The sequence below is a fragment of the Hevea brasiliensis genome, chromosome 3, assembly GCF_030052815.1.
Source record: "Hevea brasiliensis isolate MT/VB/25A 57/8 chromosome 3, ASM3005281v1, whole genome shotgun sequence".
Taxonomy (NCBI): Eukaryota; Viridiplantae; Streptophyta; class Magnoliopsida; order Malpighiales; family Euphorbiaceae; genus Hevea; species Hevea brasiliensis.
The window spans coordinates 117,333,910-117,351,827 of NC_079495.1; the positions used below are offsets into that span (position 1 = coordinate 117,333,910).

At 39.6% G+C, this 17,918-nt stretch overlaps 2 protein-coding genes across 2 annotated transcripts; both read right to left on the minus strand.

Moving 5' to 3' along the window:
• Nucleotides 1-1,714: 1,714 nt before the first annotated feature.
• On the minus strand, nucleotides 1,715-3,364 carry LOC131178473 (uncharacterized). The gene is made up of 4 exons (XM_058143436.1): nucleotides 3,037-3,364; nucleotides 2,576-2,937; nucleotides 2,240-2,482; nucleotides 1,715-2,122 (listed from the first exon to the last, which is right to left on the minus strand). Exons 1-4 carry the CDS (start codon nucleotides 3,362-3,364, stop codon nucleotides 1,715-1,717), a joined length of 1,341 nt encoding a protein of 446 aa, XP_057999419.1.
• A 1,760-nt stretch (nucleotides 3,365-5,124) lies between these two features.
• On the minus strand, nucleotides 5,125-5,883 carry LOC131178474 (uncharacterized). The gene has a single exon (XM_058143437.1). It carries the CDS (start codon nucleotides 5,881-5,883, stop codon nucleotides 5,125-5,127), a length of 759 nt encoding a protein of 252 aa, XP_057999420.1.
• Between the last annotated feature and the right edge of the window lie 12,035 nt (nucleotides 5,884-17,918).

Genomic DNA, 17,918 nt, shown 5'->3' on the forward strand with positions numbered 1-17,918 from the left:
GAAGAAATGAAAGTGGAGTATATTAAAAAAATGGATTTTAATGGCGAAAGGAAAAGAGAATTGGATACAAAATGCGCTATTAATTTATTAATACTTCTATCATAAAAAAGGGTCCATTTACAGCATTACATTTGTCACCATGGATAGAATAATCAAGTGTTGATAACAAAATATACTTTACTCGAGATTAAACATAGGGATATCTTCTGCTTCCCAATTATCAAGCTCTGTCCTTCAGCGATTAGTGAAATCAGTGTCTCGGACATGGAGTCTAGCTGTATGACATCGATGCATGGTTCTAAAGGAGACTCTTCACTTTCTTCTAGATTCTCCATAATTGGTTTGGTGAAAACATCTGTGATTTTCGGGACAACTTTCACTTTCCCGAATGTTCTATCAAACCTTTGATCCCTGAGCATATTCCTCATCCAGAATCTTCCATCCACTAGAGCATCTTCTTCATATCCCAAGTCAAAGCGATCAATCTTCTGAATAGCTGGTACAGGTTCGACAATCCCCTATAATACGGCGCCTAATCCCTTGCCCTTTTCATAGCCACTCTTCAACATCACCTTTGCAACCATTGTTGCAGCTCCTTCATCCTTCGAAGTAGTTCCTTGTAACTCCAGCGCTTGGAAAGAACTTTCCAAGGATCTTTCGGTTGTTTCTACATAAGGAATCGATTGAGGCTTAGTGACTAGCATGGCTTCCTCCCCTCTTACTATGATGATTTTGCCGCTCATGATGTATTTGATCCTCTGTTGCCAAGTTGAAGGTACCGTATTTGCCGAATGGATCCAGGTTCTCCCCAATAACATGGTGTATGCTGGCTCAATATCCATTACTTGGAATGTGACGTTAAAAGTCCATGGCCCTATCTAAAGCGGCAAATCGATGTCCCCTAGTACCTCTTTCTTTGTACCATCAAAGGCTCTTATTACAATGGCACTTTGGCGTACGGCTAATGGATCAATAGGTAGTTTCGCCAAGGTGGCATTAGGCAGACATTGAGGGCAGATCCATTATCAATTAGAACTTTAGTGACTATGCACCCCTTACACTTAACTGTCACATGCAGAGCTTTGGTATGCTTCAAGCCAGCCGGGTCTATTTCATCTTCCGAGAAAGTGACAAAGTTGGACACCTGAATTTGCCCAACTATATTCTCAAATTGCCCCGTTGTGATATCGGGGGTCACAAAGGCCTGGTCCAGAACTTTTTGTAAGGCATGGTGATGCACTTCCGAGCTTAAAATCAATGACAGCAAGGAAATTAGAGCGAGTGTCTTTCTTAACTGCTCGATGATGTCATATTCACTTTGTTTCATGATCTGTAGCAGCAGATCCTCTTCTTCTTTCTTTTAACTAGGTTCCCCTCTCTCAACCCTTACAGCCCCTTCCTCCACATTTTCTTGTGACTCTCCCATTTTTACTTTCCCCATCTTCTTTTCTGCTTCATCATTTCCATAACATCTCCCACTCCTAGTTATAAATTCTACTTCCTGATCTTGTGGGAGCGAGTTACTGGTTGTGATAGGTTTTGGGTTTGGTTGGGGAGTAGTATTGTTGGAGGGTCCTGTATAGGTCATCTTGAAATGCTTATGTGGGGCGAAGCATGGCTTAGGAGAGGTGATGGGTTGAGTGTAGGTATGGTTGAGGGTAGGAATTGAAGTGCTGCTGGATGTGCTCTGAGTAAATACTTAGAGGTTGTAGTTCTAAGGTACTGCATTGGTATTAGTGACTGGGAGTTGAGGCGGAGTTCGGATGATCGTTATTTGTTGTACTGGTGCTGTTAGTGTGTTGGGAGTAGAAAAGACTATTCTTGGATTGGGGGTAGAGGTATCTCGGCCAAACCTGGCTATGTTCACTTCATCCTCTATCCTTGACCTCCACTGACATCTCAAAATTCTGAGTGATAGCATTCTCCGAACTTCCTGCCTGAATTCATCACAGTTGTGTAACTCATAATCGGCTGCTCCTCCATGGTAGAGGCATCCTGAATTATACTGATCACTTCTCGGCCCAAATCCCTGAGGGCATAGATATCCCTCTCTTACCGCAATTGTAAAAATCTCCTTGAAATGCGGAATCAGCTGATTTACCTCCAAGATTGATCTTTCATCCTAAGGTTCTATCACATTCACGCCATTGCCTGTATTATGATTAGGTAATGGGATTGAAGTGACATTGGGAAGGGAGCCATTTCCCTCAATTTTTAACCATCCATTTCTGATCAGAACCTGTACCCTTCCCCGAAGAGCTCCACAATTATCAGTTGAATGCCCCACTACCCCATCATGATATTCGCATCGAGCATTAGCATCATACCACCTAGGATATGGTGGCTGAACCAAGTCAAGGGGGATGGGCACTATCTGATTTATACCTAATAGGTATCGATAGATTTCACTGAGCGAAAGAGGGAGGGGCGGATCAAAATTCCTTGGTGGTCTTGGGTTGGTTTGAGGAGCAGGTGGTCTTAACTGAATAGGTAGAGTAGGCGGTTTGGGGTGTTAAGTAGCTTGAGGTGGATATTACGGGCAAGGGTGAGGATAATTTGGAAAAGGGGGCAAAACATTTGCTATCATTGGACCTTGAATTGGAGGGTATGGTCGAAAGTTATTTTGAGGGAGCGGTGGTTGAGCTTGTCTGGTGATAGAGTGTACATCACCTTCTCTCTTTTTCCTGAAATTGGCAGTTTTCTTTGCAGAGTTTTCTCCAGTCAACTCCTGCAACCTTCCTAACCTGAGATTAGCTTCAATCCTTTCGCCGGCCTGGATAATGTCAGAAAAGCTATTGGACATATTTTCGATCATCAAATTAAAATACGGGGCCTTCAGGGTTTCGATGAATAGAGAGCAAAGCTCATTATCAGTAATTGGAGGATATACCTCAACTGCCTTCTCCCTCCATCTCTGTGCATATTCCTTCTTCTGCACTAGATTTTGAAGGTCTCTTCATGTCAGGGTGACATCGCAATTGAATTTGTACTGCTTAAGGAAAGCATTAGCCAAATCTTTCCAGGAGCATAGTTTACTCATATCTAGCTGTATGCACCATCGTAAGGCTGCCCTGGATAGGCTTTCATGAAAGAAATGGACTAAAAGTCTGTTATCTTCTGTGAGGGTAGACATTTTCACTATGTAAGTGGCCAAATGGATGCGGAGATCTGAATTTCCGGTATACTTGTCAAAATTTGGGACTTTAAACTTAGGTGGTACTACTACATCTAGTACTAATCTCAGTGAAGATACATCAATTGAGCCATACATGTTTAAACCTTCTATAGCTCTTAGTCTTTCCTCTAGAGCAGACAACTTCTCATTTTCCTTTTCCTTATTTTCACCCCCTACTACATAAGCCATGCCTCTGGTCGGGAAATTAGTTGCAGGGTAAACTAAAGGGATTGGTATGGAAGGGTGAAATTCGGCATTTGAGACAGCTGAATGATAAGAAACGGGTAAGTCATTATTTGGGAATGTTGGATTGATAGTGATTGTCGGATCAGGAATAGGGGGCTAGAAGGTGAAAGAGGTTGAAGCTTGATGGGAATCAACCGTCGTTGCGAGTGGGGAAGTACTGGTAGATTTGGTTCTGGTGTAGGTCAAATGGTTTCTTTACTCTGGGACATCCCCCTCATTAGTTTCATCAACTCTGATACTTGGTCTCTCAATTCTAAAACTTGTCCTTGTAGGTTCTGCACTTGTTCCTGGTCTTCTATTATCTTCTTTGCTCGGGACCTTGTTAAGTAAATTCTTTTCGGTTGAACAGCTTGCTCAATCGGGTTTGCTTTGTTTGGAGCAATGTTGATTTCCTATGGAAAGTTTTTTATTAGTTTTAAATTCTATTAGAGTTAAAGATCCTAACTAGACAAAGGATACGGTGGCAAATAACTGTCAAAATGGAGCCTGCAGAAGGCGAATTATGTCAACTTTATCATGGCATCACTCGATAGTCCAACAGTGAATGACGGGATTGTATGCGTGTCTATGATACTTGTCCATATGACGCATTCGTCTTTTCATATAACCCTAACGAGGATAGTTCTCACGGGAGTTACACTATTCATTCATATTTTGCTAAACATGGTTTAAACAATTCATTAACAATCTATTCATACATAGCATTCTTGCTATTGTCTAGGTTCAGGAAGACTCTTTAAAATACAATGACATCTTTTGAGGTACTCATAGAGTCTTTCTTCATGTCTGGTAGGATTGAATGTCTTCAAGGCGTACTCAGATTCTGGCAGCAGTTCTTGTTTCCCTTGTGCTATCATTCTTTCTAAGTGGTCAATATTTTCTCTCAGCTCTTAATGAAGGGTTGCTTGCCTTTCCTTTTCTTTCCTTTTTTTGGCACATTCTTTCAAAATGTCATTAATAAGTTGTGCCTACTCTTTCAATTCTAGCTTCTTCTTTTTGCTTTCCTGTTTATATTCTTTCATAAGTATTTCCTGATATTCCAGTTTCTCCTGCAATTTGCCATTTTGGACTCCTGCCTCTCTCACTACGCTTTGAAGCGAGGTCTTTTCTTTCTCCCACTGTATTTCCTATCCCTCAAATTCTGCTTTTCCTGCTATCACTTCTTCCCTGAGCCTTTTTACCTCCTTTTTCAGCATTTGTTGTTGGTTTTCTAACTGCCTTATACGTTCTTGCAATTGCTGGTTCTCAGCGCTCAAATTCTGTAGAGAGCTTACCAACTTAGCACTAACTTCTTCTGAAAGAACTTCTTGATGAAGCGTGCCTCCCTTAGGCTCTGCTAGTTCGAAAACTTGATATCCCTGGTTTCTGCTTTTTCTCCATCTGAGATAATCTTCCGTGGTGCTTGGCCCTTTAGGCGATCGTTCAATCAAGGTGACCTTTTTCCAAGATTTGTGAAATGCTTTCAGTTCTTTCTCTCTGCCGGGTTCATGATAGAAATGAGCTTGATGAAACCCTTCAACATTGGGCGTGAACTGGGTTGAACCGAATTGCCTCATTACCAAAGCTGGGATGTAACTTGTGCACCCGATCAGTCCTATCAAAAGTACCAAGTGATTATCCCCCGTACTGAACAAAATGAGCTGGCCCGTAGTCCACAACTTCCTCCAACAATAGTTGTGACTGTTGAAGCTTAGAATCTGCTCTCACCATTGTAGTTCATTCTTTGGACTTATTGCCAATTTAGTCATCTTTTCGATGAGAGGCTGGTCGGGATACCAGGTTAATCCCTTAGTTTCCAGAGGACAGATATGGCTGAGGATCCAAAGATGTAGCAATTGGGAACAACACTTGATGGTTCCCTTACCCTGTCGTCGGCAATACGTTAGAGTCAAAAAGGTCTCTGCGAGGATGGTAGGTATTGGGTTGACATTTTGCTTCTCTACCGCCCAAAACAACTCCGTGACGCTGTAAGTTATAACTCCCAAAGGCTCAGGAAACAAGATCAGGCTGTAAATTCCCAAAGCTAGTGCCAACGAAACCTGTTCCCATTGCTTGTCCTGAATATGCAAATCCAAATGCTTTTTGATGTAAGTCCAATACCACCCATGTGTGCTTCCCTTGACGGTTTCCTTTGCCTTTGCTTCCTCTGCAGAGATTCCAAGTATATGCGCAAACCGTTTCCAAGTCTGCCTATGCTCAAGGTGTAGATAAATCTGATTTTGCGCCACATAAGGGATTTCTAGTAGTGCCTTATATTCCTCTATAATGGGAATTGTATCAATATTGCTGAAGGAGAACACCCTATACCTGGGATTCCAAGTTGATAGTATGGCTTTTAATGCAGGAACTTGTACTCTAACCCGTATCAAAGTTACAATCCTCCCATACTTTTTCTCAAACTTTACTTTGACGTGATCAGGAAGTGATTTCCAACTACTGGATAAATCTTCAAGACTAGTCATTCTAACCTCAACCTTGGATCCAATGGAGGTAATGAGTAAATATTTGCCCCTATGTCATCAATCTGTAGGGATTTTGAGTAATGAATTAGTCTGGACCATTATTTAGCATTATGTTCTTGCCTTGAAACTCCTTCAGTTGACTGACTCAAGGATGCCATTTTAAAGTTTAGTTTCTGTTTACCCTTTACAGACACCAGTTTACAATACCTGTAGAAAGTAGGTCAACAGAATAAATTTAGGTAATTTTGAATTAAGGTGATGATATCTTTACACCTATCAAGGTAGGAAGGTGTACAGATTATCTTATCAACATAATTCAAAATTATCTTTAAATTACATAAGAAAATTAAAAAGTAAACGAGGGAGTGAAGTAAGAGCAATTATGTCCCTTTTGTCCTACGAATAGGGAAAGTCCTAATACCGGGTAAGTACTATCTAACTGGATAGTTCTATCTTACGAGGTAGTTTGCCATGGCTTTCAGCTAATGTGATAGTTTAGCTCGAGTTCTAAAGGCTCAAAGGTTCCCAAATTGTCCCTACTGTATACAGCAAGGCCTCATTCTACCACCATGATACTAACGGGAGAATTCCATGGGTATCACAGTAGATGGAACAAGTTCCAATCTGAGCAGAAGCCTTCATGGATACTAACAGGGTAAAACCCACGGATACCGCTACATGACTCCCTCTTATTTTCTAAAAGGGTAAGAAAGCCCGGGTATAGGGCTGAAGTGTGTGAGGACATCGTGTAAATAATCAGCGTGTGAGGGGACATATTTACCTCTTCCCTATATGGAGGGAGTCTTGGACGAAGATTGCTATAATAAATAAGATAAGCAAAATAAGCAAAATGGTTAGAGAGAATAACAATAATCAATATATTAAGACTTTCGAAATTTATAAGTTAAGCCCCCTAATTACAGTTTTAATTTACATGAGCACAAAATAAAATATGCTTTTTGGACCTCTAAACCAGGGTTAAGGACAAGTCCCTAGTGGAGTCGCCAAGCTGTCGCAAGGGTTTTGTAGTCGTCGGACAATTCTCATCGAAGTGGGAAAAGTGAGGAGTCGTCACTTTAATTTTGAGGGAAATTAAAGAAAACCATTTATAAAAATTAAAAAAACCACTTTGAAAATAGAGATTCTAGGTTCGGGGTCCGTATACAGGTGGGGAAGGTATTAGGCACCCCACCTCGTCCCTCAATGAGGGTAAGCAGATTTAATGTTATGCTATTTATAAATTGAAATTGATCATTTGAGGGTTAGAATGATGATGTTAATCCTTTGTACAAAAAAAAAAAGAATGTTTGATATTTCACTATTTTGGGTTGCCCAAGAACACGAGTACATGAGATGACCCTTTAGTGAATAGGTGTTGTGTAATAGGTATTTAGGGGGCTTAATATGAATACTGAAGTTGTGATATTCTCAGGGGGGATTTTTGTCCTATAAACATGAGTGCCTTGAGGAGGACTCTCCATCGAGCCTCAACCTAATATTCGGGATACTTTGGGAAGAACTCTCCTACCGATCCCTTGGTGAATTAAGCATTTAATTTGAAAGCTCGGGTAAGAACTCTCTCCCAATCTCTTAGTATATTTTAATTTGAATTTAAGCTAAGAGAATTCTGGTAAGAACTCTCTCCCGATCTCTTAATGTATTTTGTTAAAATTTAAGCGGAGGATTTCGGGTAAGAACTCTCTCCCGACCTCTATATATTTTACTAAGATTTTGGCTGAGAATTCGGGTAAGAACTTTCCCCCGACCTCTATATATTTTATTAAGATTTTGGCTGAGAATTCGAGTAAAAACTCTACCCCGATCTCTTAATATATTGCGTTGAAAATTAGGCTGAGTTTGGATAAGAACTCTTCCCCGATCTCTTAATATATTGCGTTAAAAAAATTAGACTGAGTTTGGGTAAGAACTCTCCCCCGATTACTTAATATATTGCATTAAAAAATTAGGCTAAGTTTGGGTAAGAACTCTCCCCCGATCTCTTAATATATTGCGTTAAAAATTAGGCTGAGTTCGAGTAAGAACTCTCCCCCGATCTCTTAATATATTGATAAGAACGGCATTTTATAAGAACTTTGAACTGGGGATTCAGGCAAAGGGTCTTTCTTGATCCCGTTTATATGGGACTGAAATACTGAAGACATAGGAAACCTCTGTGTAAAGCTTTTCCTAGCCTACGGGACTTTATAACTAGATGGCGGATGATAGACTGAACTCCTTGCCAATCTTCCGCATGATCGCTTTGTCAGAACTCTTTGGTTAGCGACATTCAATCTCTTTTTAATCGCTCGTCCGAGAACCGAACTCGTCTTGATTCCCGAGCTGTTGTATTATCGTCTGGGCTCGTTCCAAGGCCCGATCTCATAACTTGTTTGTTTGACCTAATCTTGTTTCTGACTCATTCGACCTTTGTTACACCAATTTTCCTTTATCATTTTTCATTTATTCAGACTAAAAACTCTCATGTTAAAGTACTCCCGCCTATATTCTTTTAGAGTATTTACGAGTCACCAATGACTCCAACATCTACTCTCGAAAGGAATGAAAATGAGGTGACAATAAATGGAATTTACGAATGAATAAAAAGAAGACAAAGGAAATAACTATGGGCTAAGATAACCTATTCTGAGATTTTGTGTGACTGGATAAAAAAAAAACTTTAAAAGAAAACTTGAGAAAACAAACCAAGGATATTCAACAAAATAACAGTTTAGACGCTTACCTATGGAAAGTTGAGGAGGCAGGTGAGCTAATTCCGGTATCCACAAATCTTAGAGAGCTAAGAGCAGACGGTCGAAGAGCTTGAGCTTATCCGAGGTAATAGGAATAAAGCGGAATGAGGTTGAGCTCGGAAGGCAATGCACAGATACTAAAGTGATGGGAATGGGGCGGAGTGAAGATGGGTTCATAGGGTAGTGCACAGGTATTGAAAATGAAATTCACAGGATTTGGAGCTCTTTCAAATGAAATACTTCAGAAAACTGGTTTCTAAAGTTTCTCAACACTTTGAGAGCTCCGAATGACAAGCAGCAAGACTGAATCAAAGTCCAGAGTCTTTCCATGATAATCACGACCTTCTCCTCTATAATATTGCATGCAGGTATTTATAGGGAATGGGTGTTCAAAATGAAGGGTCAGGATCTTATCAGGGGGAGACGGAAGGCTTGGATTCATAAGGACATAATCTGATGTCTGATAATTAAAGAGAATCAAAATGGAGGGTCGAGATTCCGTTTAGAATATCTGTCATTTCTTCCCTTAATCCAATGGTCAAGGGTCTCGCCTTACGAAATGGATCCAAAGGCTGGGAATAAAAGGCACCGAATCTGTCATCTGCTTTTGATCTGAGGGCTCTAGATTCATCCTTACAATTATAATCAACGGTGTAGATCGAGATGTACAGGGCTGCTTTAACCGTTTGGAGTTTGGCGGCTAGGAGGGCGTCCTTGCAAATGAGATGAGCGGTGAGGATCTGATCATGGCTGCAATGCTTTAACTAACTCGAATCTGACGGTGAAGGGAGTTAATTGAAGGTTCTGACTGGAAGTTATTTAGCCCCTCTGCGTTCTCCGATCTCTATTGGTCGTCCCCGTTTCTTCCGACCTTGTTGTGACTGACCCATCTTAAGATTGTTATTCCGATCTCTATCTTTTTTTGCCTCTGGTACTTTTTATTTCCCGATCTCACTATTTTCCAACCTCCTACTCAATCTGACCTGTATCGATCAAAGCGATAAATTCTTCGATTACCAATGAGCCCGCTTTGAGTTTCGCAATAAATGCTAGGGCCCTATATATATGCAGCAATAGGAAATCACCTTCACACTTCACTTTTTTCTTTTTTAGTTTATTTTCGATGCACTACTTCCCCAATTCTAGCTTTTCCGATGATAATTCTAATTATGATGGCCATTTTGATCTTTTTCCGACTATTTTCTTCGTCCCTTGCCTGAAAATTTATGACCCCAACGATCGGAGAGCCATGAGAACGTCATTTAATGACAGCGAGAGAACTGGACTAATTTACCGATCAAGGTCAAAAGTGACGGCCGTGCCGATCTCGAATCGATCCATCGGTATAATCGGTAGATCGATCTCGGACAAGAGGACTGCTAATTTCAATCTTGATGTCGGTGACCCCCTCTTGAAGTTCATTTGGCTCCCAACCATATCGGGCGTCCCGACTGTAGCTCGGTTCTGGTCAATGACATCAGTGATGACTCTGCTCAATATCATAAGAGTCATAGTCACCCTATCTGAGCTGCACATCTATCCAATATTTGTGGCTGGCTTTCTGATCGAACAAATCTTTTGATTCAGCCACAAGACTAGGCTTTGACATAAGCTAGCATTCTAAGCTTCGGAGTAGTCTTAAGCTAGGTAGAATGTAGTGTTGCTTTTGAGAGTTCGCCCAAATGATGTAATCTGATCTTTTGAGATTGCCCAAATGATGTAATCAGATCTTTTGAAAATGCCCAAATGATGTAATCTGATCTTTTGAGATAGCCCAAATGATGTAATCTGATCTTTTAGAAATGAAATGAAATTTTACTTGAATGTTTTTGTTTTATTATTGCATTGGTTATTTTCCGATCTCTGATAAATGTACTAGATCTGATCCCTAGATGAATCGCCATTTGCCGATCCATGGGTTTGGAAATTTATTCAATCTGACGACCTTTGTTGACCAATCTCATTTATCCGACCTTTTTACTATGTTTTTAGAATCTTCTTGTGACGTGTCATGGAGGCGGCCCGGTCCCGCTAACCGATGCGTCACTTGGGACTTCGTGAGCATTTAATGCCCAGACGGGTATAAATAGGGGAAAGGTTAGTCATTTGTTTCCTTATGTCATTTTCAAACCTTCCCCTAGAGATTTCAACACTCCCTCTCGCTTTCTAAAGTTTTCAGGCACCGATTCACACTCCAGTAAGGGTTTTGATCTTTTCTCGGTTGGTTCTCACTTTTGTTTTCTGAAAATGAGCGGTACCAATGGTCAGAGAGCTGCTACTCCTCCCTCCGTTCATATCTCATGGACATCGGAAGAAGTTGAGGTGGTAAGGCCTAGCGGGCGTGTAACACCCCTCACCTGACTGCAGTATAGCCAAGCAAGGCGTGCTACATTCGGTGCCGGAGCACCCTAACTTATCTTACTTTATTTCTTTAATAATTTTGAACTCGTTATTTTTTAATATCAATTATTTTTATAAGGAGAAACCAGCGGAGTTTCCCTTATTTTATTTCTAGTTGGCGTATTTCACTATTCACCTGCTTGAAATTTTCAATAATATTTTATAATAAAAATATCATCAATTATTCTCATAACCATCTCATATTTCAAATCTCATCCATATATATCAATTTCATATTCATTTTCATGCATTTCCATTCATGCACAATTTATGTATAGAAATTCTCAAGTTTCATTAATTTACATGATTTACAGATTGATTACATAAATTCATAATTTATATGATATAGAAATTAATTACAATTCCATAATCTATATTTCAACATACAATTCATAGTTTACATTATAAATAATAACTAATTATAATGTACAAAATACATAATATGACCTATATGGGCCCTATCTATATGCATTGCTGAGGAGGTGACAACCTTGAATACTTCAGACACTTCTGTATATCAGAACTCCAAAATCTCTGTTTAATATTCGCTAGGCTTTACGTTCAGTACCTGCGCAAGGAAACAAATCCATCGCGCTAAGCATTACTGCTTAGTGGTGCAATAATATAACAAGAAAATAATATACAATAAAAAAAAAAGAAATTGATCAAACTTTGAATACTCTGGAATTTAATCTAATTTCATATAATACTTCTAGTATTAACTATTCTTTGTTCTAATTTATTCCTCTTCAAAAGTGCACAATTCTTTCATAATAATTAAATATTCTTACTTATTTATTTAATTGCTAATATTTTCAGTTATTAATATTCTTAACTTATTTCAATAAATTCCACTGCCCAAGTAACCTATGACAGGTTGACTAAATTGGATAACGAGTCATTGGCACTAGACACTGCGGTGCCTCGAGCCGTCATACCATGGGACGCGGAATGTCAACCACGTATGCAGTCAGAATGGCTAAAAAGCCATGAGTGCGGGCATAAAGCCATGAATACGGACATAAAGCCACGAATATAGCCATAAAGCCTTTTGCAGTACTGCTAAAATTATACCCTATTAGCATGCCAATCTATCCAATCTGACACACGTGTCTAGGCAATGCATGGGCACATAGTACCATTAAATGTTAATATATTGTATTTTATGACTTCATTATTTCATGACAAATTCCAATTATACTTTATACATTTATTTGATCGTAATTCACATCAATTATCCTTCTATACCATTGTACTCAAAGTACTTTTCCTTTCTACAATAATGAGAACTAATGTCTCATTCATACATTAACATGATCCATTTATTCATTACACTATTTATATAACTTATCATTTGTAATTTAAGTTTTGGTCCCTTGCATTCATATTATTGAGGTTACTATTCACTTGACTATTTCCCTTCAAAGGTTGACTTTTTAATTCATAATAGATTTGTTAAGCTTAAGTTCACCAAGATACCATATTTTGCATTTTATTTTTGTTGGCATTGATTGCCAATACCATTTCAAAGCTTAGTGTTGATTATTTAAAATTTTCAGATTTCAAGCACTAAGGTAGTTCCATTGGTCATTTGTACAGTAAGAATTTGATAAAATTCTCTCATGAAAGTTGTTCCTTTATGTGTCATATTTAGTTCTCTTTTTGAATCACTCCATTTGGAGTTTTGTAGCTCAAGTTATGGCCTAAATACCATAACTGGCCGGATAGGGCAATACCCAAAATTTCTGGGCAGAATCTATTCTAGCAGTTTTGGTGTCCTGAGTTTGGTGGGCAATTTCATTAAGTTCTGGTCAAAATTTGAAGTTGTGTCCTTCATGAAAGTTGTCCTAAATTGTCTAAGCTTTCCATTTATATAAATTTCAAGTCAATTGCACCTTTCTACACTGAGTTATGACCAAATGAATGAACACTGTTTATTTGGTCATTTTGCCCAGGCAGAATTGGTGCTACCTGGGTTTGGTTAATTTTTAAGGCATCCTAAGTTTAGTTTCTGGACAGGGTTCATTCATCAAAGTTGTGCCATCATGTGTCGAATTTCATATTCAATTGGCTTTGCACCAATTGAACCTACACAACCCAAGTTATAGCTGCCCAAACATGCTGGACACACATCCAGACTTGCAGGTCACTCAAGGCAGCACCTCTAACCTCAATTCCCATGGCACAATTCACTTCAATTCCTACTCAAACACAACCAAATGGTCACTAATTGACCATTAGAATTTCCTTTCACCAACACATGAGCAAAACCCTAAGTTTGCTCTAAACCCTAACTTCAATACTCAACTTCCATGCAACCCACACTCCATCAACCTATCCATCACATACATACATATCTCAAACCATTTCTAGGCAAGTTTAATATCAATTAAACTCATCATACCCTCATACATCAAAGCTGCTGAAAATTTAAGTTCCCATATACTTGATATTTTCTTCAATTTCATGTCATACTAACTTGATTTAGCATGCTTATAACACTTAAAGAAAAGAAGTAGGATGATTATAGCACTAACCCCTTTTTAGCAGAATTTTCCCAAACTTAAACTTCACTTTCTCTTCAATTCTTGGTAGCCAAACACTTCTATAAGGTGTGGGTGTAATTTTTAATGAAGGGACCTAAGGTTTTTGGGGTAAGAATAGAGAGAAATTCAAGCTAGAAGGAAAGAAGAAATGGAGGAGTTTCATGGCCATGGTGGTGTGGCTGGTTGAGGAAGACAATGATCAAAATTGGTTCTCATTTTACCCATGTTTATCTCTTTTAATAAGGTTTTTAAGTATGTGTCACAATGTGATTGGGTGGAGAGTTTTTAATGACATCATAGTGATGTCATAAGTCTATTTTAACTCATTTTCTTTTCTTTTCTTTTCTACTCATTTTCAATTTAATTTGTAGCAATATTTATTCATATTTTATGTCATAATAATTATTTATTTAACTGGACAAGTCGGCCATAAATCATCTCTGAAGACGAAATGACCAAAATGCCCTCCGTTTGGCCTATTGAGCCAAAATCGTCTGTACCAATCTAAAAATTTTTCTAAGCATTTTCTTGGCATTCTAATGCCATTGAAACCTCAATGACTCTTCTCTGGAGTTCCAAAAATTATTTCATGAATTTTGTCCCGGGTTTAGGGCTTCTAGCTGCGAAGACCGCAACTTTTCACTGGGTTACCCATCGCTAGGGCACCAGCTCATTTAACTTGGTTATATTTTATTTCTAAAATTTTTTCTAAATTTTTCTTATTAATATTTGAGTTATTTATGATTCCTCACTATAGTCTAAATATTTTTTCAGACATTCTAATTGTCCGGACGGACACTAGTCACCGGAACAGTAGAATGTACAGAATTGCTACAGTGAGGGTGTTACAAGGCGACCCGAACCTTCTACAACCTCTGTCTCAGCCCACGGTCGGGCGGCCCAGTCAAAACAAGCATCTTCTTCAGGGAAAGAAAACTTACCCGTGGATGAGTTGTCGTCAGTCCTCAAGGAAACCGATCTGCAGTCCATTACTCAAGAATACAACCTTCGGGCTAACTCCTTCGAGCTCATCAGATGTCATAGCGATCTCCGAGCTGATCATTTCTTTGAAGAAAATGACATAATCATGGTATATGAAGAATATCTGAAGGCCGGCCTTTGGTTCCCCCTGGACAAATTCTTTAGAGCCGTTCTGAAGTTCCATCATGTTTGTGTAGCCCAAGTGCACCCGAACTCTTGGCGGACTCTGGTGGCTTTCAGAGGCTTATGCCCAGCTAAAAATCTCGAGCCTACAGCAAAGGTTTTCGCTAAGTTACATGGGCTCACTCGGTGAAAGGACGACGAGTATTGGTTTTTCCAAGCCAAGCCACACTGTGGGCTTTTTACCGATCTCCCTTCTTCGTTGAAGAATTGGAAGAATCGGTTCTTCATATTGAGGAGTAAGATCCCGAATGGCTTTGGGGGTATCCCGTGCAATTGGCAGCACCTGGTCCCTTCAGTTTCAAAGAAGATTGCCCTAAATAGAGACAAGGACGTCATGGTAAAGGAACTGAAGAGTCAGGCGGCTACTCACAAGTATTCATGTTTAGATGCAGTTATGGCTGAACTGAAGTGGTGGCTAATGCAGATGATCACCCATGAGGATTATGAGCTGCAGCTCTCTGACCTTGGACCCGAGATCAGTATAACCTAAATCTTTAACCTCCTGACTTAGGTGATCTCACTAACTTGTTTTCTGTGCAGGTATGGCTGGAGCCGAGGGCGCGAAGGAGAGCTGTAAGCGAAAAAAGGAGGTCGCCCAAAAAGTGCGAGAAATGAAGATTGTTGCTGTATCCCAAACGCTAGGGCGAGACTCGGTAGAAGTGCCGGGCTCTTCGTCCCGACCTTTGGGATAGCCGACCCCAGAGATAGAGATCGCTCCTTCCCCTCATCAATAAGATGAACCGCCACCTCTGCCTATTTCTTCAAGTGCGGAAGGAGGGTCTTCCCAACCTGCTGTGAGGACCCTCTCTCGTGGTGCCCAGGTCCACATCCACTCACTAGAGAAGAATCGCTCAGTTCGGGGAAATCCTGGCCTGGCCAAGGTTTTGGGTGCCACCATCTGCTTTCAGGACGATCGGAATAGACTGACTCCGGATAGCATTGACGACCTCCTAGCTCAAACGATGAGCTTGAGCATAGAGAGCCTCGTGAATCAACATATAATCAGAGAAAAGGCTCATCTCTTGAGACAAGAAATTCTGAAGGCGGTCCAGGACGCTGCTTCTGCCAAAACCCAACTTTCGTCTGCTCAGGACTACATCGCCGAGATTGAGAGTCAGATGAAATCTTATAAGGATAGGATAGCTGAACTGGAGTGGGAACTCGAAGAAGCCCGGGCCTGCCGAACTGCCAATGTCACTCACCTTACCGAGGAGATCAAAGTGAAAGAAGAAGAGGCCGTGGCGAGTGAAGTTGGTGCTTATGTAAATGCTCATGGCGATCTTCTGGCTGAGCTTGTAAGGCGCTATCCTGAGGAAGACTTCTCTTGGATGGTGGATCTTGTCCCTAAAGGTGAAGAAGAGAGCGAGGAGGAGCTTGAGAGAGAGAGAGAGGATGATAGAACTGATACTGTACCCGGAGAGCAGGTTAGGGGAGACCCTCCTACCGAATGACTTATACATTTTTATTTTGAAATGAATTGAAGTCTTTTATGTTCAATATCTTAATAAGATCGGAAAGCATCCAAACCAAATTGTCTGAGTACTTAATTGATCAAAAGCAGTTAAACATTAAACCTGAGAGTGACTATTAATCAAAAGATATCAAATTACTCCAAGAGATCGGAAAAATATTACACGCGAACATGAGATCAGACGGAGTCATGACCAAATACCGAATGAAACTTTAGAATATTAGAATTGCAAAGATTTGACACTGACTTGAACTTTTAAGGTCAAAACCATTATTAGACTGGATAAAAACCTTAACTTCATTTTGAGGAATATCTGGGCAATCCAAGCGAGAAGCCCGATCACAACATTAGTCAAATGGAATTTTGCGATATTTGTACTGTAACACCCCCATTGCATAGCCTGGTAGATTTCACTGTTCCGGTGACCGGTGTCGGTCCAGACAATTAATGGGATTAGGGCCACACTTAAGACAACTTGAAAAGCCATAAACACAAATAATTAGTAATGTTTAATTAGTTAACTATAAATAAGAAAAACAGAACATAAGAGGTTAAGCAGTGAGAGTCACAGCGATGAGTGACTTCTGAGAGCAGCTGAAGTCGTTTTAAACTCAAATTTCGAACTGTAAAAAGTGACGCTGCGGTCCTTAGGACCCTTATGAATACAGTGGAAAAATCACAAAAAAAAACTGTTAAGCCAGTCAAATAATTAGGTCAGGGAGCCGGAAGAAATATTGGATTATTTGTAAACCGGGATGAACCGGCGAGGGGCGATTTGGTCAATTGACCCGAGGCGACTCGACCTAATCACAAATAAAATCGGAGAAAAGAAAATTTCTGAATCGAGAATTAAATTAAAGAACTAATAGAAAAATAAATAGAAAAAAAAAAGAAGAAGAAAAAGATGGAAAAGTCAAAGTTGATGACATCATGAATGATGTCATAAACAAATTAATTAAGTGAATTATTAAATGGGAATTTTGGTCTTCAAAAAGGGATAAAGTTAAAAGAAACAAAAGAAAAAAAAAATTAGAAAAAAAGTCTTCTTCCTTGCCCTTGGTTGCCGCCCCACTTCCCCCATGAATTTCCATGAAGTTTTCTTCCTTTAAGCTTCCATTAAGCTTAATTTCCTTCACCCAATTAACATGACTCCCCTAAAAACCTCACTAGACCTTGCAACCTCAACTTAAGAACAAGAAAGAAAGAAGAAAGGAGGAGAGGAATTAAAGGCTTGGCATTTAAATTGAGGTTAGTATGCTAAACTCTTCATTTATCCATTCAAATGCATATGTGATGGTTGAAAATGAGCTTAGAACTTGATTAAATAAAACAAACATGGGAGAAGGACTAAACTAAAATTTCGTCCAGCCTAAAGGGAGTATGGATTGCATGAATTTAATGGGTTTGAATGAGTTTAGGAACCCTACTTAGTTGATTGATTATGGTTTAAAGTTTTAAATTTAGTTAATTGCACAATTTAAGTGAATTAGGGTTTGGAGGCTAGGGTTGTGAACCAATTTTTGGAGAAATGCTTAAATGATGACTTTAGTCTATTATGAGATGAAAAATGGTCAATAATGACCAAAAGAGATGTGTGGGAATTGTTGGAATGAAAACCAAATTCGTAGGTCCAATGGTCATGCTGCTGGCAGCATGACCAAACCCACTTTGAAGGACCAAAACTCAAATTTTACAAGCCTAATT

Bases quoted from the DNA above. Each gene is read 5' to 3' on its own strand.
- LOC131178473 (XM_058143436.1), bottom strand. From the start codon at position 3,364: ATGGCTTATGTAGTAGGGGGTGAAAATAAGGAAAAGGAAAATGAGAAG. The intron at 2,938-3,036 runs GTAAACTATGCT...TTCAAAATCTAG, and splicing joins GTGCATACAGCTAGATATGA to TGCAGAAGAAGGAATATGCA. The intron at 2,483-2,575 runs GTTTTGCCCCCT...CTACCTATTCAG, and splicing joins AAGGTCCAATGATAGCAAAT to TTAAGACCACCTGCTCCTCA.
- LOC131178474 (XM_058143437.1), bottom strand. From the start codon at position 5,883: ATGACTAGTCTTGAAGATTTATCCAGTAGTTGGAAATCACTTCCTGAT.